Below are 26,471 nucleotides of genomic sequence, written 5' to 3'. Positions count from 1 at the left end.
AAATAAACTCTGCGGTACATTTAAAGTCTGTCTCATCATGCACACAAGGGGACAGAGTTCAGGTTGCACAAGTAGCCTTAACTTAGGCATTTCCTGATTTCTGAATGCTTCACTTTACAACCTTACAGTAGTTTTTTAAAATTTTAATTTCCTAAGTTAAAACAAATAAGGAAACCAACATTCTGTGATATGGAAGTACAGCATTTTTTAGACAGCAGTGCCACTCAATATTGTCTAAACCTTTTTTTGGTCGAAGTTCCAAAAAGCTTTAGCCAACGAAATGTTACCCTGATAGGTAAATGTTTGTCAAAGTTATAAGCAACTGAAAAGGCTGTTTTCAGATGAAAATGTTAGGCAACTTTCTGTGACTGTCAGTATAGTCTCCAGCAATATTTTCTCTCATTTATAAATTCATATTTCATGAACATACATATGTGGTGTGGACTTGAGCTTTTACAGCAGCAAGGTTTGTTTCCCAAGTAGGCTGGGGTTTGTCAGGAATTACAGCTGAGGGTTTCTGATTATAAAATATCTAAAGTTCCCAATTCAAGGGAAATTCTAGGCTTTAACAAACAAGCTAAACAAATTCTTTCTGTTTTTCAGTTTATAAAAGGTTTGTTTTTTTTTTTTTTTTTTTTTTTTACTAGAGCCAATCGATTTTCTGAAGAAATAGGGGGGTTTGGTTACTGTGGGTGAAACATTGACTGTGGGCAAAATCTGACTGAAAGGCATATTCCTCAGTGAATTGGAAGCAGGGTTCTCCCTTCCCCCCCTCTTTTTACTTCACATGTTAATCACTTCATCACTAAACTCATGTTAGTCAGTTCTTAAAGGAATTTTAAGTATTTCATCTAATATACTTTTCAGAACACTATGAAATACTTTTTGGTATTCTAGTGCTGGGTCCTTACCACCAATGTTTGTAATTTTTCATTAAAATCTTGAAAATAAAATGTCTTGTTCTTGAAGGGTTTTTTGGTTCCATTTTATTAATTTTGACTCCTACCCCCTGTGATATTAAAGAGAAAAACTTATTTGTTATAAAATTAGATGCTGAAAATAGGGGCTGCTTGCCAGCCTGTCCATTCTTTGGGGCAGGGATGGTCTTTTTTGTTCTGTGTTTGTACAACACCTAGCACAGTAGGAACATGGTCTATGACTGGGGCCTCCTGCATGCTATCACAGTATAAATATACCAGTTGAACGTCTCTAGTCCGGCACTCTCTGGTCCAACAACATCCGTGGTCCGGCATGATTTTAGTTAGCCAGATGTCCGCTTATCATGGGTGGGGCCAATTTTCTCGCAGTCCGGCAAAGTTTGTTTACAGCCACCAGTCCTGGCTCTCAGTGTCCTGTACTGTTATTTAGCTCTAATTTACCCCTAACTATGTCTTCTAAGAGACCAGCAAGCAGTGGAAGTGTTGGTAATGCTGCTAAGCGTAAGCATATGTCAATATCCATACAGCAAAACGTGGAATTGTGCCCTTTTCCAATTTCTGCAACATCAGTACGTTGTTCTGTTTATTCGCCTCAGAAAAATAAAAATAAAAAGAGACTCGCTTGCTACAATACTATTCTGACCTCCCATGGTTTCGCAAATTCTCTGGTTCGGCACCGGTCAGGTCCTGAGGGTGCCGGACTAGAGAGCTTCAACCTGTATAATATAACAATAAGGGTCTGACTGCACAGTGAGTGGGAGTTTTACTTGAGTAAGGTATGCCTGCCCAGTGCAACCTGTGCACACGGTTCAACACTCCACATTATGATTTATTTAAATGACTACTGTAATTTCTAAAGTGAAAAATACAGCTGGCTAGCAAATTCACAATCTCTGGAACACTAATTGATGATAGATTACTTTGAAGTTGATGGGATTTATTGTTCACAGTAAATCAGTGGTTTATTATGGGTTTAATAGAACAAAGCAAAAATCTTCTCACTGGATGATTCTACAGTTTCAAAAAGCAAAAGTGTGCCCAAAACTTGAAGTGCTCCTATAATCATAAATGAGTATAAATTGCTAAACCGCTAATGACATGTACACTGAAGTGCTTCTAACAATTAGGAGTGTTCTGCTCGGTCACTTCACTTTGTGTCACTATATAGTTAAGAACATCATTTCACTGTTGGAGGGTTGTTTTATTTATTTATATATTTTAGAAAGGCTTCTTTCGGCAACAAGTCAGTGTGATTAGTGATTCAAGACATATTGCAGATTTGAAGAATAAAAAGATAACTCTCCCAGAAGCATTAGCTAACTAAGGCCTGGTCTACACTAACCCCCCAAGTCGAACTAAGGTACGCAACTTCAGCTACGTGAATAACGTAGCTGAAGTCGACATACCTTAGTTCGAACTTACCGCGGTTCAGACGCGGTCCACACGCGGCAGGCAGGCTCCCCGTCGACTCCGCGGTACTCCTCTCGCCGAGCTGGAGTACCGCAGTCGACGGCGAGCACTTCCTGGTTCGACTTATCGCATCCAGACCAGACGCGATAAGTCGAACCCAGAACTTCGATCCCCAGCCGCCAAACTAGCGGCTGGGTGTAGACCAGCCCTAAGTATTTTATCCTTTCATGCTTTATGCAGTTATAATAAGAGTGCCATCTCAACTTAATATGATCAAGGAGTGATTGGAATGTTGATAGCAATGCTATGTCAGACTTTGTAAAACTATAGAGAAAATACTGGTCTGATTGTGCTCAGTCGGCTCGCCTACTCCCAAGAAAAGACAGGCAATTACACAGAAGTGGGAAGCAGATGATGAACACAAAGTGAAAGCACTGTCATGATGGGGACTTACACTAAGAACCATCCCAATGATTCTGAACTGTACTAACATGTCATCAGAATATTCACTGACTTCTTCACGTCCAAGAGCAGGCTTTCTCTGTCAAAAAAAAAAAAAAAGAAAGATGATCCTAATAGTTGTACATTTTCTTTGACATTGCATTTTGGGGGAAAGAATATTCACAAACAGATTTATTGAGATGCCCAAGAAAAATTCCTAATCGTCAATTTGTATTTTTCTGATTCAGAGATGCATTGGAAAGATTTACTAAAATCTCACCGTTTCATTTAACTTGGAGTATAAACTTTGCATGACATTGTTTGGTGATAAGTTAGTGAGCTTATCTCTTTATTTGTCCCTATTTGATCTCTAAGATTCTTTAGAGCTGATTTGGTATTAAGCACTCAGCACGGGCTTTAAGAAGCAGTGCAAACTCCATTACAATGCCTTACCAAAATCTGGTTAGGTGACACTACTACACTGGTACAGATGACTGGATATCTGGATGTCACATATCTCCTTGGCTTGTATGAATCTGGGCAAAGATCTGTGGGTGTCACTGACACCCCCATTGGTAGCGTTGGTAGATGGTCTACTTCTGGTGATAGATGAAGACCAGACATCATATTGTGTTGACCTGCCTATATGAATGCTAATAGGAGTAGGCAGAGGTGCTTTTTGATGGCTTCATTTTCATGTATGTAAGAGATGCCAGTGGGAAAATTTCCAATAATTACATCTTTGCCCCTAAGCGCTCCCTCAGAGAGGCCTCCACAGGGCTCATCTTGCCCCTCCTCTTCTTCCATGAGTTCATGGGATTATTGGGTTAATGAGAAAGTATGGGCTATAGTGCTTTCTCTGTCTTGATTACATCCAGTTCTTTTTTGTTTCATCTGATCCAGCCAGTGATGTAGATCAGGGGTTCTCAAACTTTTTCTTTCTGAGGCCCCTGCCCCAACATGCTCTAAAAACTCCACGGCCCACCTGTGCCAGAACAACTGGTTTTCGGCCAGTGTTAGGGGGTAACAAGCAGTGCAATTGCCTGGGGCCCCTGCAAAGCTACATTGCTCAGGCTTCGGCTTCAGTGCCAGGTAGGGCTCGGAGCCCCGAGCTGCAGTCCTGCATGGCAGGACTTTGGCTTTCTGCCCTGGACCCTAGCAAGTCTAATGCTGGCCCTGCTTGGCAGCCCCCCGTAACCTGCTCACAGCCTGCCAGGGGTACCCTGGACCCTTTGTTGAGAACCCCTGCTGTAGAATACCTTCCTCTGTGCTTGTTAGATCGGTAGACTTGGTGAAGCAGCCAGAAGGCTCATTGAGGAATATATCTGTCCCTGTTGAGGAGTATATTCATGTGCCTGACATTTGTTACTAGAATCTGCAGCCTGAGAGTGGTGTTGGACCCTGAGCTGCTGTTTGACGTTCAAATACAGCCGTGTCTAGCAAAGCTTTTTTTCACCTACTTCTAACTTGGACATTACAATGGGTTCTTTTGGAAGTGGGTCTTACTAACATTACATTATTGCAATGTGCTCTGTGTTGGGCTACACCTTAAATCAAGCTGGAAACTGACGCCACAGCAGAATGCAGCAGCTCATTCAGTAGGTCATGCGCTCTAAGACTACATGACATAGGTGCACTGAGAGCTGCATTGGCTGGGTGCCTGTTAGTTTCCAGGTAGAATTCTTAAGATTTTGAGTTTTGACCTCTGAAGCCCTCTGGGTATGTCCACACTGCACCTGGGAGCTGTGATTCCCAGCCCAAGGTAGATAGGCTGGCCCTAGCACTGCTTACAAAATCAGTGTGGATGTTGTGGCACTGGCAGCGGCTTTGGCTAGCTGCCCGAGTCCCAGTCTACCCAACCCTCTGGATCCGAAGTCAGGCGGCTTGCCCAAACTGTGCCAGTGCTGCAGTGTCCACACTGCTATTTTTAGCGGGCTAGTTCGAGCTGAGCTAGTGTGAGTCTGTCTATCCGTGCAGTGTAGACATACCCTTAGTGGCTATCTTGCCCACTAAAGAGACCGCCTCTATCCTTGTGTCACACTGCCAAATGTGCAGTCAGCTGAGGTGCTCGAGCTGGATTTTCTTGGTAGAAAAAGAGAAGGTGCTCCCAAGTCGGGGGCTCTCAGCTTTGGAATGTACTGTCCCCTTTTGGTCCAAAACAACCCATATCTGACCCGTAGGGTGTCCTCTCTTTACCCAGGCTATTGGGTCAGGGAGGGGCATGATATGAGCTGGTAATTGTGGAAAATGCAGAGTATAGTTTGTGTGTGATTTGAGTTGGCTATTTTCTGGTTTCCATGGAAGCTGCTGGCTTTCTTTTGTCATTGGTCTTTCAGTTATGTCAGAGAACTTAAGAGCCCATATAGGTTTTTTCCAAAAATATTTATTATAGGTTGAAATAAAACAAGGGTGAGACAAGATGGCAGTCCCCTTACTGAAATTCCACTGTATTACAACAATAATAGGCTAATTTGTTAAGCTTCTTAAAGCAAAACAGATGGCTTTAACTGTAAAAAATATACTTGAACCATGAGGGAATTAACTTATTTGAATTGTGTCTACAATATAAATTATTTGCAGCCTAGTTTTTAAAAATATGGCACCCAGGAGTTGTAATTCCTAGTGCTGTGGTCTTAAAAAAATGTTTTTGTTTTCCTCCTAATTTATAAATTTTCTTGATGTGAAGAGGGTAGGTATAGAATGAAAACATATTATCCAGTGAGAATGTGCATACATCTAGAGTTTTCTTTAAATGCACTGAAGTCTGATTTTAATTCCTTTCTTGCACACTGGAATGCTTTTGTGTCAGCCCCATGCTGAGTAAATCCTTCATTAATACCTTCTATAATAAGTATGTCTCCCCGTCCACCAGGGCTGATGTGCTACATGTTACAAACAGCTGAGAGTCTAGGACACTGAAGCTGGGAAATGTATCTTGAATAGGCTCCAGCAAGGACGTGACTGTGGTGTGCCTTTCTCTGGTAATGTTTAGATTAAATCTGTCTTTCAGTTGACGTCTTTGGAGAGCAAAAATGAAACCAAGAAAGGGCTATGATTCATATCAGACCACTCAAAACCGGTTTCTTTTCTTATTGCTCATTTTCAGCCATGAAAATAAGCTTTTTATTTTGTTTCCAAACATACTTTTAACTGTTTGTTAACTAGCAGTGCTAATAATTTCTAGGCAAGACTGAGGTTTTCTTTGTAGTTTAACAGAACATCCTGGAACACCTGATCAAACAAAATGTGTGTTTGTATGAAGTGTGTAATTGAAAGCACAATCTCTCTTGAAATTCTTCGGCAGAATTCCTCCTCTAAAACTGAGAGTTTATCAGAGCAAAGTACTGTAGTATGTATTGCTTAATGTGCAACTAAGTAAAACTGACACCACCTTACTGAATAGATCCTGATCCTATGTACATAGAGAGTCATATCTACTGGCCCATATCTATGAGATGTCAAGCACACTCAATTCCTATGAGCTTCATTGAGAGTTGAGGGCTATCTCTGGTAGGATTAGACCTTTAAAGAGACAAAAAAAAAATCCCTAAGGTTTGCTTTGTTTTGTTTTGTTTTGTTTTCTCTAGCTCCTGTTAGCACTGTAGAGACAGTACAGTTAAGAGGGAGCTTGATGCACTCTGTTACTTTTTGTGTTAAGCACTACCACAATGTAAATGTTTAATAATAATAAACATGTAATTCCACAATGCTATGTTTAGAATCAAATCACAAATAGAAAGAAAGACAGCTAATTTTATAGTTGCTTGTGTCTTTAATCTGCTTGCCTTCCTGATTCATTAATAGTGGAAAACTTTTTCCAGTGGGCTATAATTAAGGTGCCGTTACATCTAATGAATCATTCTGCATATTTTTATTCTCTGAAGAGAGGCTGCCTGTTCTTCATTATATATGTAATGTGCTAAGTAATAGCAGTACATATGTGATTTACAAGCTTGGGTGAACTTATGTTTCACTAAGTTCAGCAGAATACCGTAAAATCATCTTTAATCTTTGTAAATAATGGCTCACTATGATGCTCAGTACCCTGAATAGAAAGAGGCAGGAATGGTGGATCATCTCCCTAATCGGAGATACTGGATTAGGATCTGATTCTGAGTGGTGCTGTGTGCTCTTAACTCCCAAGTGGCTCCAGAGGAAGCTGAAGATGCTCAGCATTTGCAGGAGACAACCAGTGGCTCCTAGGGTCTACCTTTTTATTTGCTGTGATGTGCACTCCTCTCCAAATCCCAACATTTCTTCACATTTACTGTCTGGCAACTGTTTTGTCAATGGTGATGCAGGACGGTTACGACCATCCCCCTCCAGGATAAATGGAAGAACTGAGGTGCAGAGAAGTTAATTAACTTTCCCCAGTTCACACTGCCAGATACAGAACCCAGGAGTCCTGGTTTCCAGCCCCTTGCTCTGACGACTAGATAACATATCTATTCATTACAGCATCATATTTTAAAAAGTCCTCTTACAGGTGCTACTAATGTTTTCTTGCAAGTTGTCCTATTAGAAATATTTGATTGTTAGGTTACATTTAAAATCACAGCCTTTGATTTCATGATTTCTTGGTTTGTTTTTCTTCCGAACATATCATATATATATATATGCAACATCTGCACACACATCTTTTGCTGAAGAAATATGCAGAATATAATGTACTATGTGTAAATACCGTAGGTCAGTTTTCTCCCAAAGAACTAATTAGTGAGATTCTAAGAAGTATGTTGATTTTTATAAATATTGTCTATAAAGCTGCTAAAATACTTTAATTGGACAATATCTGGTGCTCTGCTATCTGCATTGCCTCCCCACTGAATACAGAGTCCAGCTTTAGGGCTCTGACCTGATATTCAAAGCTCTCCAACGGACTGAACTTCATAACCTGGAAGATAGTCATTCCCTTTGCAACTATGACATCCTGCAATAGCTGCATTCCATTGACACAGGGAAACTACTGACCAATAGTGGGAGGCTCATGAGTGCTGAAGACATATTAGGAGTTGGACCTAAAATATGTAACTCACTCTCACAAGTGAGAAGAATGACCACAGAACTAACCGCTTGCAGAAGTGAGGCACCAATTGTGCAAAGACCTAGGCACTTGCTTAACTTCACGTGCTGAGAGTGGCTAGTCCCATTGACTTCGGTGATGCTACGCATAATGTATAAATTTAAACACATATGTAAGTCTTTGCAAGATTGCTGCTTAAGTGCAAAACTAAGTTTAGTTTTTAATTTCCCTTAGTTTCTACACACACACACACACACACACACACACACACACACAGAGAAACAAAAATCAACAAATGAGCTATAAACAAATCAAACTATTTATCCTCTAGGGTGGGAAAGATGAGAACTAATAAGAACCTCAAAATATGTTTTTTAAATATTTGGAAGGTACTCGGATAGATTCTATGATCACAGGACTATATAAGTACCTAACCAGATTAGATAGAACAGCTGTAAAACTATATTGGAATGGTGGCAATTATGTATTTCAAAAAAGGCTTCATTACATTTGCTGTGCAATTTAGAAATGTTTGTGTTGAGGAAATGGAATTTACTGCATTTTTGTTGTATCTTGCTGCTAGTGCCATAGAGGTAGTGGAATAAATTTGAGGCAGAGTAGTGATGTCATTCTCTTTTTTTTTTTTTTTCTTTTTTTATTTAATCCCTTTTTTGTATTGAGAGCAGCCATCTGTCCTTCTCAGAACAATCACTGAAGCAGCTGTGCATGTAGTGCCATCAATAACAAAAGCTTCTACTTCATACCAGAGGGCAGCAGACTAGAGGTCGCGGGGAGGTATAAGAACGATCAGGGTCAACTGACACCTGATGCCACGCTGTATGGAAAAATAAAAGTAGGATTATACAGCCTTTATGTGCGCATTGACTAATAGATCAGTAGGGTCACCCTTTTGTTTGTGCTTTGTCTTTAGCCGCTATGGGAATGCATGAGTGTGTTATGTATATTTCCCCATTACCACCTTCAGGGTTAAAAAAAAAAAAAAAAAAAAAAAAGAGGGGGGGCGCAAAAAAAAAAAAAAAAAAAATTACACCTCATTTCTTTTGAAGGGACAGAAAAGGGGCATTGGCAGTCAGTAATTTATAATAGTTCAAAACAGACCCTGTCAAACATTCTGCGTATTCTATAGCAAGCTGTGCCATACTGTGCAACGAATCATGATTTTGATGTTGCATCTGCAGCATAGTGTAGTTCCCTTGGCTGACTACGGGAACAGAGAACCTGATCCAGGGCCAGCTTCTGATCAGACATTCTAGAGGTGCAGAAGCCTCAGAGGGCTACATAAATAGGCTGCATCTCAGGCTTACCTGCCCTGGGAGTTGGGCTTTGTGCATAATGGGGTGGAGGGAGAGGAAGCGAATGCACATGTTACATAGGATGGACTCGCCCATTCCCTAAGTAGCTGTTCAGATCAGGTAAGTGAGGCCTTCTTCCCCCTAAGCAGCCCTAATCTTATGATTAACTTTTACCTTCCTTGTTCTGGGTCCTTATAGAGAATAGGCGGTAATACAAATCTGGGCTGTAGTAACCTCCTTATATACCGCCAGGAGGAGGAGAGGAATCTATGGGGCTCGGTTCATTTTTATTAAAAATAAAAAATATATACCTTGTGGAGTGGTGGCCAGTGAGTGCAGCATCTACCCTCTTTTCCCGAAAGCCAGATTGCTAAATGGGGGACAGCTTTTACCTAATATGGTGCCTCTTGTCAGGCTGAATTCCAGTTTTAAGCCATCTGCCAGAGATACAGCATGCAGCCTTGCATCTCCTTGGATAACAGTCATCTAGGGAGGAGTCTGCTCCTTACCACAGACACAGGGAAAATATTCAGTGAAGCCTGCTTGGGTGGAGTCTGATTCCACAGCTGGAAAGCTACAAACACCATATGCAGCCACCGCAATGGGATCCATCTTTGGACACAGAATAGTGTCCATAGATGCAGAACGCAGGCAGGCCACATGACCACCACAGCTGCAGAAGCTGATAGGCACAGGAATAGTCCCAGAATAATAGTGCAACACTTGGCTTTACATCTGCCTGTCTTCTCTACACTAGACTTAAAATTACACATATGTACAGTTTCCCATGGCCCTCCCCTTGCTTCCAAGCTGTAGAAAGATGCTGAAACAGCAGGTTGTGATCATATCATAAAACACACAATTCTGCAGCAAAACTAACCTCCTCTCCCTTTCTCTAGAGACATGACTGTATTAATCTGAAGCTGTTTGTTTTGTCAAGTGTAATGGTTAAGGTTTGTTAAATTGCTTTTGATGACAATACTCCTTTCAGCTGTGTTCTCTGTGTTCTCTGATGCATCATGTTCTGCTCTCCACTAATTGTCCACTTCATCTCCTAATTTGTAAGTGTAGTTGATGTCACCATGTACTTGGCTGCATAGTTTGTAATTTTATTACAAGAAAAAGTCACAAGACTTTGTGGAAAAAATGTGAGCAGCAAAACAGAATAGAAATGGATAACATGATGGAAAATATATAAACAGATTTCTAGTTCACACCCTTGGTATTATACGGTGACCCCACAATCTCTGTAGGCTGGGTAGATTAACATTCATATAAGTGTTTACAAGAATAAGGCTGACCTTTTTTTTGTCTCTAATGCACAGTCTGAAAATAGCAAAAGCTGAAAACAAAACAGGGCCGCCCAGAGGGGGGAGCAAGTGGAGCAATTTGCCCTGGGCCCCGCAGAGGCCCCGCAAGCCCTGGCCCAGCGGCAGTCCCGGTTTTCGGCGGCGGGGGACCCTTCAGTCGATCCATGTCTTCGGCAGCACTGAAGGGCCCCCCGCCACCGAAATGCCCCGCGAGCCCTGGCCTGGCGGCGGTCTGGGTCTTCGGTGGCATTTCGGCAGTGGGGGGCCCTTCAGTGCTGCCAAAGATGCGGAGCGATTGAAGGGCCCCCCGCCGCCGAAGATCCAGATCGCCGCCGGGTGAGTACAAGCGCTGCAGCTCCCCCGCTTTGCCCCAGGCCCCCTGAATCCTCTGGGCAGCCCTGAAACAAAATCACATAGCACTGGATGCTGCAAGGCGCTAATCATTCTCAACTCCCAGTGAGGACCATAAGGGATAAGACCTGTAAGAATCATCTCCTGATAAACTATGTTTTATAGATTGCCAAATCATATAGTCTCAGCAAGTTATTTATGCTATTTCACTTTATATCAATCTTTTCTTCAACTTGTGACCTTCAAGTTCACTCACATTTAGCTACCTTGCTCTAGGGGAAAACTCATGGCAATATTTGCTGTTAGTTCCAGAGAATGCCCCAACAGGCTTTCCATTCGGGCAGCTCTGCCAAAGTTACTTATGCAGTCCTTTCAGAGGTCAGCAGACTCCGATGAGTGGTTAGTGGCTCAGAACTTCATGGCTATTTTTGTCTGACTATGTGATTTCTGGGAAACGTCTCTGAAAACTATCCTCCTCCTCCTCATTTTGTCATAAACCCACAAAGACTGGATTTTTGGTTCTCAGCATGAACAGCAGCACTGACTTTGGTACATACTGTTCAAAACAAGCCTACAGAATTAGGCCGCAATATTGATTTAGTCTCATCCCAAAGGAAGATTATTCCCCCCATCACAATATAGTATTAGAACTGCTATGACAAGAAAGTGAAATAAACAAAAGTTTTTCTTCAGCTACAGAAATTTACATTTTAAATTTCACTGTCTATGCCACAGCCAACAGATGATTACAAGCCGTGTGTTACTGTCCGATAACGCCTACCTCTAGGGCAGGGGTGGCCAACCTGAGCCTGAGAAGGAGCCAGAATTTACCAATGTACATTGCCAAAGAGCCACAGTAATACGTCAGCAGCTTCCCATCAGCTCCCTCCCGCCCACCAGCAGCCCCGCCGATCAGCACCTCCCCCTCCCTTCCTCCCTGCACCTCCTGATCAGCTGTTTCGTGGCGTGCAGGAGGCTCGGAGGGGGAGGAGCGAGGGCATAGTAGGCTCAGGGGAGGGAGTGGGAAGGAGTGGAGTGGGGGAAGGCCCTGGGGCAGAGCCAGGGGTTGAGCAGTGAGCACCCCCTGGCACATTGGAAAGTTGGCACCTGTAACTCAGCCCTGGAGTCGGTGCCTATACAAGGAGCTGCATATTAACTTCTGAAGAGCCGCATGTGGCTCCGGATCCACAGGTTGACCACCCCTGCTCTAGGGCATTGTGACCCTTGAGACAGAGAAATTATAATTATCCCATAAGCAATAATACATGACTTGGTGTGTGTTTATGGTGCCATATGCACTCCTGGACATGTGGTGAGATATGAGGTTAAACATCCAGTCCCTATGTCCATTGAGCAGACATGTTAGCTATATACTCTGGAGTTTATTATTGAACTCACTTGTTTTAATGTTCTGGCTGGCTGAGTTCAGCTCTATTCAAATATCATCTCATGATGTCATAGCTCTGAAATGTTGTAATTCAGAACTTGATCTGTGATTTAGCTCCGTGGCAATTGAGGACTATCAGCACCTTACAGGATCTGTTCCTCAGATGGCTTCTTCAAATCAGAGACATATCTCATGACATTATCTCATTATTACTCATGACAACTTCAACTTTGAATTATCCTAAAGGACCCTAACACTAAAACATAAATTGATCAATAACCAAATATATTCTACCAAAAAGAAGTTGTGATTACTAATACTTAATATAGAATATCAGGGTTGGAAGGGACCTCTGGAGGTCATCTAGTCCAACCCCCTGCTCAAAGCAGGACCAATCCCCAGACAGATTTTTGCCCCAGATCCCTAAATGGTCCCCTCAAGGATTGAACTCATAACCCTGGGTTTAACAGGCCAACCCACTGGAGTATCCCTCCCGCCATATTTAGTCCAAGCTTATAAAATACAGAAGCACTTACTTAATTTACTCTAAAAGATGTATAGAGAGATACTAAATGTCTGTTATTTAAAGAAAATACTGTCACAGTTTTGGCACCTATAGAGAACATTGCCAATAGGATAACAGGATCATCTAGGACTTTTGGCAAAATTTGGGTTAACTACTGTATCTGGATTCTGGTTAAACTACAGAAATAATTATCACTGGTACTTTTATTGTTTATAGCTGCAATAATTGTACACTGCTTTACAGATGCACTAATTTAAAATGTGCCTGTCCCAAAGAGGTTACAGTCTGACTCAGTCAGATGCAGTACACGGGATAACAGTTCAATCGTAATAATATGTGCTATGGGCCCCTATAGAGAGCAGGAGGGAGTACAGATACAAATTTAGTGAGAAAGTCCTAATTTTCAAATGAACTGGGATCCCAAAGGTAAAGTCTTCTATTAAGATTGCTTCAAAGCCCCCCTCCAGGACTTGGGAGGAAACATGGGAGGTTTATTTTTGGATATATTGAATTGGAGGTGTCAGAGACAGTCAGATGTGAGACTGAGATGTTTGGGAGGTGAAGGAGACAGATCAAGAACAGAAAGATAGATTTGGGTGTTCTGAACATCAGAGTGGTAGCTGAAACCCTGGAAGCAGATTGGGTTGCCAAGGGAACTGTATAGAAGGGCAAGGATAGGGGACTGAGGACAGAACTCTGAGGGATACTGACACAGGGGCCGGGATCTACGCCCACCAAAGGAGATGCTGAAAGAGCAGCCTGTGAGGTAGGAGGAAAGCAGAGACTCACAGAAGCCCGGGGAGGAGGAGTGATTCACACTGTTAAGGTAGCAGGTAATAAACACTAAGTACAAAAAACAGGCCCATCAGCTTGGCCAGGTCATTAGTAACCTTGACAAGCTTGGAGCTGGATTGGAGAGGATAAAAGAGAGAGTGGGAGACAACAGGAATAAATAGACTAGACCTGCTGTTACCATGTTAATCTTGTGACTCTTCAGGGCTACTCAAGGAGAGCATAGTAATACTTTCCTCCTTCAGATCCCTCTTCTGCCATGATACCTACAAGATATTAGCTGACTTGTATTGGCTAGTTGGAGGGGCATTTGGGGCTTGATAATATTTATTTTCTTTGAAAAACATATATATATACTAATGATTTTGTTTTACTCCTGTCGTGTACCTTTTCCTCTTAGATTATGACAAGGACCATGTCTTCATGTATATGTGGGCAGTACCTAGTGCATTGTGGGCACAACCATAATATAAATAAGATTTATAATGAGAATTTTGCTTGTGTTACCCAATCTAGATTAGAAAATACTGAAATCTTCTTTGGATTAATTTATATTTAACACATGGCACATCGCACCTTCAAAGTGCTGAATACAGACTTAAATGTAATGTTTGTAAGAACTAAACAATGGTTTATTTTAAAAAAACTTAGAAATGAAAATACTATAATAGACTCTTACCGGAGTATAATAGTTGTTATAAAATATATATCTTAAAACAGTAAGCAACACATTTATATAGCAGCAGAAAGAGTTCTCGCATTCCAGTGCCCATTATTTTTAATTGGAGATGTGTATGTGATCACACACCACTTAAGAATTTACCCACCAGTAGTTGTTCCAAAATTTGTGTATTACATTAATACTCCATAAGAAGCTTACAGCACATATTATTTTTAGTAATGGTCCCTCTAGTCTCCTCCTGAATCCACAACATTTCATCTTTAGCTATCATAGTTTTGTTCACTACATTGTTTTGAGAAAAACAATCAGAGTATATTAAGAGAAATCTGATTAGGGAGTATTAAAATAATCTTAATTCAAATTTTCTAATAAAGAGTATGTCTTTCAGTTGGGAGTTGCAGGAGGTAAAGTGTGGTCTGCTTTGCAGTAGCTAAAGTGTGGTCTGTATCTATAGCTGTATCAGTACAAATATAGGGGTGGGATTGAGTACTGTCAGAGGGGAAGTGAATATACACCTCTACCCTGATATAATGCGGTCCTCGGGAGCCAAAAAATCTCACCGCCTTATAGGTGAGACTGCATTATATCAGGTTCGGTCCGGTACAGCGTACCGGCTTCCCCGGAGGTGATTTAAAGGGCCCGGTGCTCCAGCTGCTGTGGGGAGCCCTGGTCCCTTTAAATCACCGCTGGAGCTCTGGCAGCGGGGCTTGGGTCGGGATTTAAAGGGCCTTGGGCTCCCCGCAGCGGCCAAACCTCTGGCCCTTTAAATCACCGCCCGAGCCTGGCTGCCAGAGCCCCGGGCGGTGATTTAAAAGGCCCAGGGCTCCACACGAATTCGGATATAACGCGGTAAAGCAGCAGGGCTCGGGTGGCGCTTTAAAGGGCCCGGGGCTCCCCACTGCTTTACCGCGTTATATCCGAATTCGTGTTATATCGGGTCACGTTCTATCGGGGTAGAGGTGTAAATGGAAATTGATCACTGTCACGCTAACTTGTACGTTCAGGAGGTGTGGAAAGATTTTAATTAAATTCTTGGAGTATGTGTACTGCAGCTGGAGCAGCTGCATTCCTATTGCATGCAAAAATTCCATTGACATCAACTAAGTAGTAGGATGGCGGATGGAGATTAATGGTAGCGTCTCTGGTTTGCTGAGATTATGCTCATTGAAGCAGGGGGAGGCACTCTGTGAATCTCTGCTTTGCCCTGATACATGTTAGAGTAGCCAGGGGGCTGCTCTAACTGGCACTGGCTTGCAACAATCCCCAAGGGACCCTTCACAAGCCCATCATAACTAGAGTGCACCATCGTGCCCCTAGTATGCCCTGGAGTGGAGGGTGGCATAGAAGCCCACCCTGCTGGCTCTGCTGCTGTTGAGGACTCCGCTGGGGGATACAGCCAGTCTTCTCTTTCCTTGTGCCATCAGAGAAAAGTAGTGCAGGGGGATCGACTTAAGTGGATTGGGGAAAAAGTCACAGCCCTAATCTGCTGCTTTGTGCACTCAGTATATATTATTGATCGTGACATGGGGAAGGGATCTCTGTGGAAAAAAATCCAAATGCAACAGGTAAACTCCTTTATAGTGGTCCCCAACCAAAAAAATAAAAATAAAAATGCAAGTCTTAAATTAGAGCTATGTGGATAGGGCGTGGGTGTTAGAAAGAAAGAGAGAGGGGAAGAAGCAGACAGCACATAAACAGAAAATGGTGCTGCTACACACAGCCTGGACATGCATAGTGTGGTGCTGTCTGAAAGCAGATGAACGGTCTCCTGTAGTTTTGGTCTTCCTGTGTTCAGGGGAACAGGACTTTGTACATTCCTTGTAAACAAACAAGATTGCATCCCTGGTACCTGATTCCATTGTAAATTTCTGCTGCTAACTGGAACAGCCTGCAAGATCCCAAATTTTTGGCTGGTCGCTCAGGCCCAAAAAAGTATCTTAATACGTTGAAGAACCTAAAATCCCATTCCTACAGTTCATACACAAGGCTAGAATTTGCAAATGTTCAGCTCATGGAGCTCCCGTTGACCTGAGAGAGAGTTGTGTATGGATCCACTACAGCATTGCATCCTTTAAGGGGGAGCTCACAGCCTGGAGGAGCTCAGAGCATCTTGCATTCAGGCAAAATTTTTACTGATTTCAGGAGGAGTTTTGCTTTAAAAAATAATAATAAAAAAAAAGGACCGTAAGTGAGGGCATCAGCTGATCAGTGTTCTCAGTGCCACAATATTTGACTACATAGTTATTTCCTCAATATTGTTTTGTGCTCCTCTCACAGCACTGGTGGAATCTAGATTAGCTGGTGTGCAGATAAATTATTTCCCTTCTGATGGAAACTTCCATCAAAAATATTCCAGAAAAAGTATGTTCTGCTTTGATTTAAAAAAGCAGCAGCAGCAGACAAAGTTCCCTATACTCTGCTCTAGTTTCCTAACTTGGAGCTCAGTTCTGCAAAGCTTCACTCACACGAGTAATCCCTACTCACACAAGTAGTCCTGGTGACCCTCAGTGAGAGTAACAGTTTCTTATATTATTAAGAAGATTGCAGGACCAGGCCCTGAAGCACCCCATCATGTAATGCTCAATGTCTACCGCTGTTTCTCATGGAGAGCTTGTAACAACACAGAAGCCTCTTTTGAATGTTCTCCTTTCATTCTCTTTTGCAGTAGGATCAATGTACTGATTTAATATTTTGTAAACACAGCCTTTAGTTCAGTAGCCCTCATGACCATTTCTCTGGGCTCCTTTGTGACTTGTGGCTTGTTATCAGTGCACTTGGAATACTGTAGCATCCATGCTTCTTTTGAGGTGGCTGCTCTGAGTGTCAGAGGCAGAACTCTTAAGGAGGAAATTAGAAAAAAAAGTCAATACAGTTTGCAAGATTAACACACTGTGTGTCATCTCCACATTGTCTTTTTGACTCAGGCAAGAATGTACCATCCTGCATACTGTAGAGCATATCACACCAGCGAGGAAACAGGCAGCACTTTGTTTATTAAGGGCTCAGTTGTGGATTTGCCACAACACCTGGGCATGGAGCAAGAAGTGGTTGCACCGCCCCAGGAGCGGCCCAGAAAAACAGATTGTGACTCAGAGAGGCATGATTTGCCTTCTGGTTCATCTCCTCCTCCAAGGCCTGCATCGGCCTTATAGCTGAACCAAAGTATGCCCCTCGACAGATGACCAGGTGGAGCCAGGGCTCCCCCACTTACCCACCCCGCCTGCCCATCCCATACACTTGCATGGGGGCTGTAGAAGGAGATGCAGCAGACCCATGGGGGCTGTTCTCCCTCCCATGCATCTACCCACAGTATGGCTATCTAGTGCAGGGGGCTAGCAAAGCATTTTTTGCTCCTTTATTCCCCTGCACAGGCATGCAGGATGAGCCACAGCCTGGCCTTTACTTTCAGCAACTCTTGAGAGCTCCCCACACAGCTAAAATTGAATTGATGCAACAACAACAACAACAACAAAAACTGAAGATTTTTCTATAAATATTTATTCTTTCCTAGCCCCCAAGTCCTTTTGTTAGCAAACAAAGTTAGTCATGTTTTGTGGAGGTTTCAGTTCAAATCATTCAATAATCTCATTCTAAAAAGGCATGTTGAAAATGCTGCCACAGCTAAACAACACTTTCCCTTCCCTTACTATCTAATTCTGGTTTAGTGATATTTACTGTACTGTAAATGCCCAACTTACTGTACAATGCACATGGCTTACTGAGCGACTAAGCAGCTAAAATCCTACATTCCATGGAGATCCCCTGATCCTCTCTACATCTTACATTTGGTTTTCGATTGTTATCAATGTAAATATTTTGTTAAAACTAGCAACATATTTTCAGCCATCAGGAGCCTCCATGTTAGCCAGAGGTACGTCAGCCTTAGCAAGAAATGTTCTTTAAGTTAGTTGACACAATGTCCTGTACAATAGATCTTTTAAAAGAAAGGGGGAGGGGGAAATGAATAAAATGAATTGCTTTTGAACTCTTGGACTGCATTGGGGCATGGGGAAGGAACGGAGCATCAAGGTTCATTACTTTGAGAACAGTTCAACTTGTTTGATTTTGCTGCTATTTGTCCTTTAAGTAAGGGGGAGTGGAAAATTTGTGTCCTATAGTATTGTGCCCTGAATCAGATCAGTTTTCAGCATCCTTTGTTAGACATTGAATCTAGTGTGGCTTCATATGATCAAGCCTGTTAAGAGAATGCATTTACTGTGCACCTGCCTGTTATACATCCTGTGTTTGTAGTGAATCCTATTAAACAAATACCTGACAAAGGCATCAGCATGGTGATAAAGCAACCTAGTGGATGAATACGATTTCAAATACAATAAACAACAAATACTGATCTGCCCTAGACATACATATGAACTGGATTAGCTTGGTTCTCCTTCTTTAAATTAATTAGTTTAAACAATCCTATGAGAAACGCCCGTATTTCCATTAGGTACTATGTCTGTCCTTAAGATGACATGTAATATTTTAAAAGTAATGTATTCTAATATGTAGATATTTTAAGATGTACACTATATCATCATAATCCTGTTGTTTGAGTGTCACATCCACAATGTTATGTAAAAATATAGCTTATATAATGGGATTTTTATCAGTGCAGTGGCATCAATGCAAATGCTAAAGCATTATGAGGAAGCTGACCTCTCTGACCTTGATTCAGTCACGCTGGATATCAGAGAGGAACTATTTAATGTTTACGTTGAGGGTTCATAGCTACGTAAGTGTGTTAAAAAAAATTTCCAAAGTTAGTTACTGGATTATGATTTTCTCTGTCAATGTAACAGATAAATTTGAACTCATTTGAAGCTGAAGTACTGAAATATAACATGCTGAATGTTTAGGACAAAAGCCTTAAAGTGATGTGTTGATGCCCTAAGCTTTCTTTCCTAAGGGCCTTATCCTGCTCCCATTGAAATCTATCCCTCTGAGGAGATCACTGTTATCCTCATTGAATGGGAGCAAGAACAGGTCTTAAACGAGTGTTAACGTGATTCCCTGAAGTAGATGCTGAAGATATTTGGGACAGGTATAACATTCCTCTGGATCTAAGCCCCTAATGTCTGATTAAGAGCTGATCCACTGGAGAAGATTTTTTTGGGTTCAAAGCTCTGATTTCTGATCTGGCAGTGAACAGGATATATTAATTGAAGGATGCACAGAATAGCACCAGACAACACCTCTGGGCTGAGCAATATCAATGCAGCATGTTTAGAACTGCCTGCTGATCAGTTAACAGTGCCACTCAGTTGTGCTTTCAGTTGGAAAAGAGGGTGAGTGGCAACTGCTTATTTAGCAAGAGGAGCCTCAGTGGAAACAATAACTAACTACCAAGGCTTCTAAATCAGATAGGAGAGAGAGAGTTATGCTGCCAATTACGTGGAAAAGAAAGGGAAGAGAAGTACATTCAGGATAGAAACAACTACGTCATGTCACGTTTGAAAAGCTGATTTTGCAGGTTACAGAACTTGTTAAATGCCCTAAGTAGGGCACTATATGAAATTACACAGTCTGATCTTACTGATGGTTGGCCATCTGTCCCTGCGGGCTTTCATATCAGGAGAGCATAATTTTTACTGAAAGCATGTAAACTATGTAGTGGTATTGTTTTAACTCAGTAAATTAGATGAACCCCCTAGGATGTCTAAGGGATTGGAGTGTGGGTAGAGCCAAAGGAAGAAACGACTTCACAAATTAACAAAAGTAAGTCTGTTTGGATCATTTAATTTGCTATTGTCTTTGGGTTCAAGTGTGGAAAAGAATGGGCATAAAGGCAGAAACAAAGGGTGGCAGGGCGACTCAGCCAGGGGCGGGGGGGAGAAAGGGGACAGTGGGGGGAGTTTGGCTGGGCCTCAAGTGTGTCTTGAGGGAGCCCGGCCGGGGCAGGCCCTGGCCTGGCTGATCACACCACTCCCAAGGGATCGGAGCTAATCCTGGCCCTGTGACCAGCCCCGGCTGTGCTGCCGGCTCAGCCTTGCAGACACAGTCACCTCCCAGCAGGGCCAGTGAGTGCGGCCAGGAGGCAGGGCCAGGGGGAGTGGGTCTCTTGGCGGCTTGGGAGGGGGGGTGCTGGGCTGGGGGCGGGGGGGAGATCTGTGTGCTGGGGCCCTAGGCAGTGGGGGTTCTGTGGGGGGTGCTGGGCAGTTGTGATGGGGCTGTGGGCAGGGGAGGCGCTGGGCAGGGGTGGTGTTGTGCAGGGCGCTGTGCATTTGTGTGGAGGGGGTTGGGGGGGGCGCTGGGCATAGCGGGTCCAGGGCAGCTCTGGCCATAGGGAGTATGGGGGAGTTGGGCGGGGGGGCTGTGTGGCACAGCAGGGGCCCGCCCCCCGAGGGGAAGAGTCACGTTGGCAGCAAAAGGCCAGGCAGGCCATTGTGCATCTGGCAACTGCCGGTTTGTAAATAGTGCCCTCGCACTGGGCTGGGCGGAGCGGGGCCGCCCCTGCTATGCCCCGTTGCCCCTGGCTGGCCCCTTGCTCTGGGGACTGACCACCCCCCCCCCCCGCGCCATGGTCCACTGCCCGCATGGGGCCCACTAATATGTTTGGCGCCAGACCCGCAAAATGTTAATCCGGCCCTGGCTATTACTGGTCAGTTTCAGAAGCAACTCTCCTGGTAATATTGTCCACCCCTGTAGTACCTTCCCTCTGAGCATGTCAAGCACGTTACAGACACTAGAGAATGAAGCCTCACAATATCCCTGTGAGGTGGGTAACTATTATCCTCATTGTACTGATAGAGAAACAGAAATGAAAAGATTGTGACCTGCCCAAGGTCATTCAGAAGGCTGTGGCAGAGATGGGATTAGATTCCCTATACTGGGCTTTAACCACATGTTATCCTTTCTCCCAAACATATATACTACAGAAACTAAAGTGGGGGAACAGCTGGACTAGTGCCACTTAGGCCCCAGATCTGCCATCCGATCTGTGCAGGATGCACCCCTTGCATCTCTGCAGAGCTCCGTTGTCTTCCATGAGCTTCTGCACAGGCTAAAGGTCTCCCCTTGTGATCAGATTGAATGGCTGGGGACTTAGTTTCCAATTTTTACTGAATGTGATCTAATTGCTCACTGCTAAGTGGACCCCAACAGAATGCATGCCACAGAAATGCTATTAATCTTTGGAGTGCTACTAGGTTTTTCACTTGCACAGGATATGAAAAAAGAGATTTTAGCCCTGCAAGATTAAACAATCATCAGGGTTTAAAGGGTTTAATCCATTGGTGTTCAGACCAGAATGGCTCATAAGTCTCCAGGTCTGAGTGTAATTGGATGCAGCATCAGAGCCATTTTTTTTTTTTAAACATGCTACCAACTAGATGTGATCTTTCCTTTGAAATTTGTTGTGGCATGAGGCCGTAAAGCTGTCTCCCGGCCTGTATTTCTTCAGTCTCTCGCTGGATACCATTGCTGGGGGGGGGAGGGGGAGTTTTGTTCAGTACATGAATTCCGACTATTGTTTCAGGCACACGTCTGCCTTAAGAAATAGCACAAAACAGGCCGTTACTTATTCAGATGCAGAAGCTCCTTCCATCACACAAGACGGCCCATTCAAGTCACATGCCAGAGGTCTCCGCAGAATGGGCTGCAGCTGCTTCAAATCTGCTGTCTAACATTAGAAGCAGTTGGGCAAACCTGAGTACAGTAAGCCTCCCAGCTTCAGAGGAAGACAGGGAAAAGATCTGGGATCCAAGCATTATGTTCTCTGAGGATCTGTGGCTTGAAAATGAGAAAAATTGTGCTGTTGTTCACAAGTCTAAGCGAGGAAGGAAACGTCAAGAGCTGCTGGCAGTGGCATTAGGGGTTAAGGCGGGAGTAAAGGGGGCACTATTATGGCAACCTCTGAAACTCTTTGCCTATTCACAGATCACCTCTTTGGTCAGAAGAGCAGCTTTAACTCAAAACGACAACCATTTCAACTATGAAAAAGCACACAATTTTAAGGTAAGAACAGCTTTGGAATGCTTCTGGTTTAAAGATTTGTTTGTTTTCCCTGTGTAAAGTTTTGCACTGAGATTATATATTTCCATGTAACTCTTTATGCCACATCCAAGAGGAGTATTTCAGAAAGTAGTTTTCTTCCTGTGTTAAGATCCATTGGTTGTATAATTCTTAACACATGTTGACAGGGCTATTTAATATGAATAACAATCTCTCTCTCTCTCAGAGCACAAGCAAAGTCAAGAATCTACTGGATCCTGCCAAATGACAGATTTATATTTGAGCTCCTTAGACCCAGATGTATTTTATTTGTTTCATGGAAATGATACTTCAGATTGGTCATCTTAATCTTAAAATGTGTCAGTTTTGATAATAAAAATCTGACTTCTGAAAATCTAGATTTTTATAGTGTGGTGGTGTTAGTGCCGTTTTAACAATACACATTTGTGCTATTTCTGTTTGCACAAAGTTATGAAAGCCCCAGTACCTACTAACAATAAAACAAAGTGCTGTGGTGGTATTGTCTGATATCTTTTGTTCATGCACCGTATGCCAAGGAAATGCTCTTGGAGTCCCACTGAGTTATTGGATATAGGTTTGTGCTTGCTTGTGAGACTAAAATGAATAGCTATACAAACTCAAGGATGCTTAAACAGATTGTCTTGTTGCTAGCTTATAGATACAAAATCAGATTCTTTTTTCAATCACAGCGTCTGGAATGCTGTGTGCGCTGGGGAAGTGACTCAGTCTTTGAAACTAAGCTCCCAGTCATCTTGCTCTAACATCTTTTACCAGAAGGACTGAGTTAGTTCCAGAGTGTGCCAATCCCCAATTATCATGGTCAGAGCTGTCAAAAAGTGGTTTGATAGTAATTGGGAGTGGATACAAAGTGTCTGAGGGGAATGAAAAGGAGATAAACAAGAGAAGAGAGACGTGCATTATACTCCCTTAATTCCTCTATTTTCTTAATACTCCCTGGGGATGATAATCTAGGTCATTGTCAGAATAATTTGACTCATTATCAGAAATAGTATTTTATCATGCTGACTTCTGGACTTTTAATAAAAGGGAAATTAATGTTAATTAAAATTATTTAGCAAGTATGCTTTTCTCTTTGTTCATATATTATGCTTTTCCCTTAAGAAATTAAATGTCTGTGCTGTGATTGGAATTTATCAATAATTCAGTATTCACGAGTAAAACTTTATAGTCAACATTTTATACTCCTTGCCATTCCCCCTCCTTAACACAGCACCCACATAAAAGTCAATATTTATCTCACTCCTAAATACTGAAAGAAATAAGAGAAATAGTCTATTCTTTTTTCTTGAATAAAGAATCTTTTATGCTTTCTAGTTTTAGCCTCATTATCATTTAAATATGAAAACTGTTTTAGGTTAACTAGAAATATTTTCTCATGACTGGGACTTTTTTCCACTTTGACCTATACATTCTTTCCTTTCCTCTTCAAAATTCCCCTTGTTTTGGCTTTGATTTATAACTGGAAATGTGCCCAGCAACATTGGATTTTCACAATCTAGCTGTTATACACCCTTTATTACTTTCTGTTTGAAAAGAGTTAAGTTTAGCTGGTAAATCACATTATTTTTAAATATTTAAATGCATTGCTTGAAAACAAATTTTGGATAATTATATTAATCTATAAACAAAATATTAAGGCTGTCAAGCAATTAAAAAAATATTGTGATTAATTGTGCTGTTAAACAATAATAGAATAACATTTATTTAAATATTTTTTGATGTTTTCTACATTTTCAAATATATTGATTTCAATTACAATACAGAATATAAAGTGTACAGTGCTCACTTTATATCTATTTTTGATTACAAATTTTCACACTGTAAAAAACAAAAGAAATAATATTTTTCAATTCACCTAATACAAGTACTGTACTGCAATGTCTTTATTATGAAAGTTGAACTTACAAATGTAGAATTATGTACAAAAAACTGCATTCAAAAATAAAACAATGTATAACTTTAGAGCCTACAAGTCCTCTGAGTCCTACTTCAGACAAACAAGTTTGGTTACAATTTGCAGGAGACAATGCTGCCCGCTTCTTGTTTACAATGTCACCTGAAAGTGAGAACAGGCGTTAGCATGGCACTGTTGTAGCTGGCGTCACAAAACGTTTATGTGCCACATGTGTTAAAGATTAAGATGTGCCTTCCTGCTTCAACCACCATTCTAGAGGACATAGGCACCAACTTTCTCCGGCGCGGGTGGGTGCTCACACCCACGGCCCCGCCCCAACTCCACCCTTTCCCTGCCCCACCCCATTCCAACCCCTTCCCCAAGGTCCCTGCCCCAACTCCGCCCTCTCCCTGCCCCATTGAACCCCTTCCCCAAATCCCCGCCCCAGCCCTGCCTCTTCCCCGATCGTGCTGCATTTCCCCCTCCTCCCCGCTCCCTCCCAGCCGCATAAACAGCTGTTTCGCGGTGCAAGCACTAGGAGTTAGGGGGAAGAAGCGGGCACGCGGCATGCTCAGGGGCGGAGCGGAGGCAGAGGTGAGCTGGGCGGGCGGGGAGCTGCTGGTGGGTGCTGAGCACCCACCAATTTTTCCCCATGGGTGCTCCAGGCTCGGAGCACCCACGGAGTCAGCACCTATGCCAGAGGACATGAGTCCATGCTGATGATGTGTTCTGCTTGATAATGATCCAAAGCAGAACAGACCGACGCATACTCATTTTCATCAGATGCCACCAGCAGAAGGTTGATTTTGTTTTTTGGTGGTTCGGGTTCTGTAGTTTCCATATCTGAGTGTTGCTCTTTTAAGACTTTTGAAAGCATGCTCCACACCTCGTCCCTCTCAGATTTTGGACAGCACTTCAGATTCTTAAACCTTGGGTCGGGTGCTGTAGCTATCTTTAGAAATCTCACATTGGTACCTTCTTTGCGTTTTGTCAGATGTGAAAGTGTTCTTAAAACAAACATGTGCTGGGTCATCATCCAAGACTGCTATAACATGAAATATATGGCAGAATGCAGGTAGAACAGAACAGGAGACATACAATCGTGCCCTTAGGAGTTCAGTCACAAATTTAATTAATGCATTATTTTTTTAATGAGCATCATCAGCATGGAAGCATGTCCTCTGGAATGGTGGCCGATACATGAAGAGGCATACGAATGTTTAGCATATCTGGGACGTAAATACCTTGCAACACCAGCTACAAAAGTACCCTATGAACGCCTGTTCTCACTTTCAGGTGAGACTGTAAATAAGAAGCAGGCACCAGTATATCCCATAAATGTAAACAAACTTGTTTATCTTAGCGATCGGCTGAACAAGAAGTAGGACTGAGTGGACTAATAGGCTCTAAAGTTTTATGTTGTTTTGTTTCTGAGTGCAGTTATGTAACAAAAATAATCAACATCTGTAAGTTACGCTTTCACGATAAAGAGATTGCACTACAGTGCTTGTATGAGGTGACTTGAAAAATACAATTTCTTTTATCGTTTTTACAGTGCAAATATTTGTAATCAAAAATAATAATATAAAGTGAGCACTGTACACTTTGTATTCTGTGTTGTAACAGAAATCAATATATTTGAAAATGTAGAAAACATCAAAAAATATTTAATAAATTTCAATTGGTATTCTATCGTATAACAGTGCAATTAATCATGATTAATTTTTTTAATCGCGATTAATTTTTTTGAATTACTCGCGTGAATTAACTGAAATTAATCGACAGCCCTACAAAATATGAATTTTAAGAAAGAAACCTTTTTAAAATAAAATGTAACCTAGAAAGCTAGGTCACTCTGAAGTGTTACATTTACTTAACAACACAAATATTACCCACTGCTCAAAAATCTACAGTCTTCTATAGGATGATACTAAGATGCACATAGTGGCTAAAAAAAATCGTGAACAATGTGCTAATAATGGAATATTTAAATTAAACAGTCAACCACTTTAAGTTTTAAATCTGTTGACGCGTTCATAAAAAAGTTTAGTAATACAAAAAAGAGAAAATTGTTGGAGGGTTTTTGAAACTTAAGTCCTAGCTGTCATAGACATGTACACAATACTAATATGGGGCTGTGGAACCTAAGTAAAATATAATGGGCTATTTCATAGGGATGCAAAGAGGTGTTTTGCCCTTTTTTATTTTACTGAACACTTAAAATGTATTGTACTATATCTTCTGCTGTATATGGACAGGGATTTCATGACAGAGTCCCTCAGAATGTTTGGCATGCGTTATTGTCAATAAATGCACACTAAAAAATCTTTACCTTGGCACATTTGAACCTCTTGGGATGATGAGTCTTTAAAAAAAAAAAAAAAAAAAAAAAAAAAAAAAAAAAAAAAA

General features: G+C 42.0%; 1 protein-coding gene across 2 annotated transcripts in view; it reads left to right on the top strand.

Annotated features, from left to right (window-relative positions):
* CHN2 (chimerin 2) overlaps positions 1 to 26,471 on the top strand; it is a 218,341-nt gene that overhangs the window by 158,253 nt on the left and 33,617 nt on the right. The window contains exons 1-2 of one of the 2 annotated variants that reach the window (XM_026649397.2): positions 21,681 to 21,829; positions 22,052 to 22,129. In XM_026649397.2, coding sequence (XP_026505182.1) covers positions 21,701 to 21,829; positions 22,052 to 22,129 — 207 coding nt within the window. In that variant the 5' untranslated portion in view covers positions 21,681 to 21,700. Of the gene's footprint in view, positions 1 to 21,680; positions 21,830 to 22,051; positions 22,130 to 26,471 lie in introns of those variants that run through there. The other variant, XM_026649396.2, reaches the window with a different exon arrangement.

This window comes from Terrapene carolina, unplaced genomic scaffold (genome assembly GCF_002925995.2).
Source record: "Terrapene carolina triunguis isolate 2854851 unplaced genomic scaffold, T_m_triunguis-2.0 Scaffold84, whole genome shotgun sequence".
Lineage (NCBI taxonomy): Eukaryota > Metazoa > Chordata > Testudines > Emydidae > Terrapene > Terrapene triunguis.
This window is presented reverse-complemented; position numbering and strand designations above follow the sequence as displayed.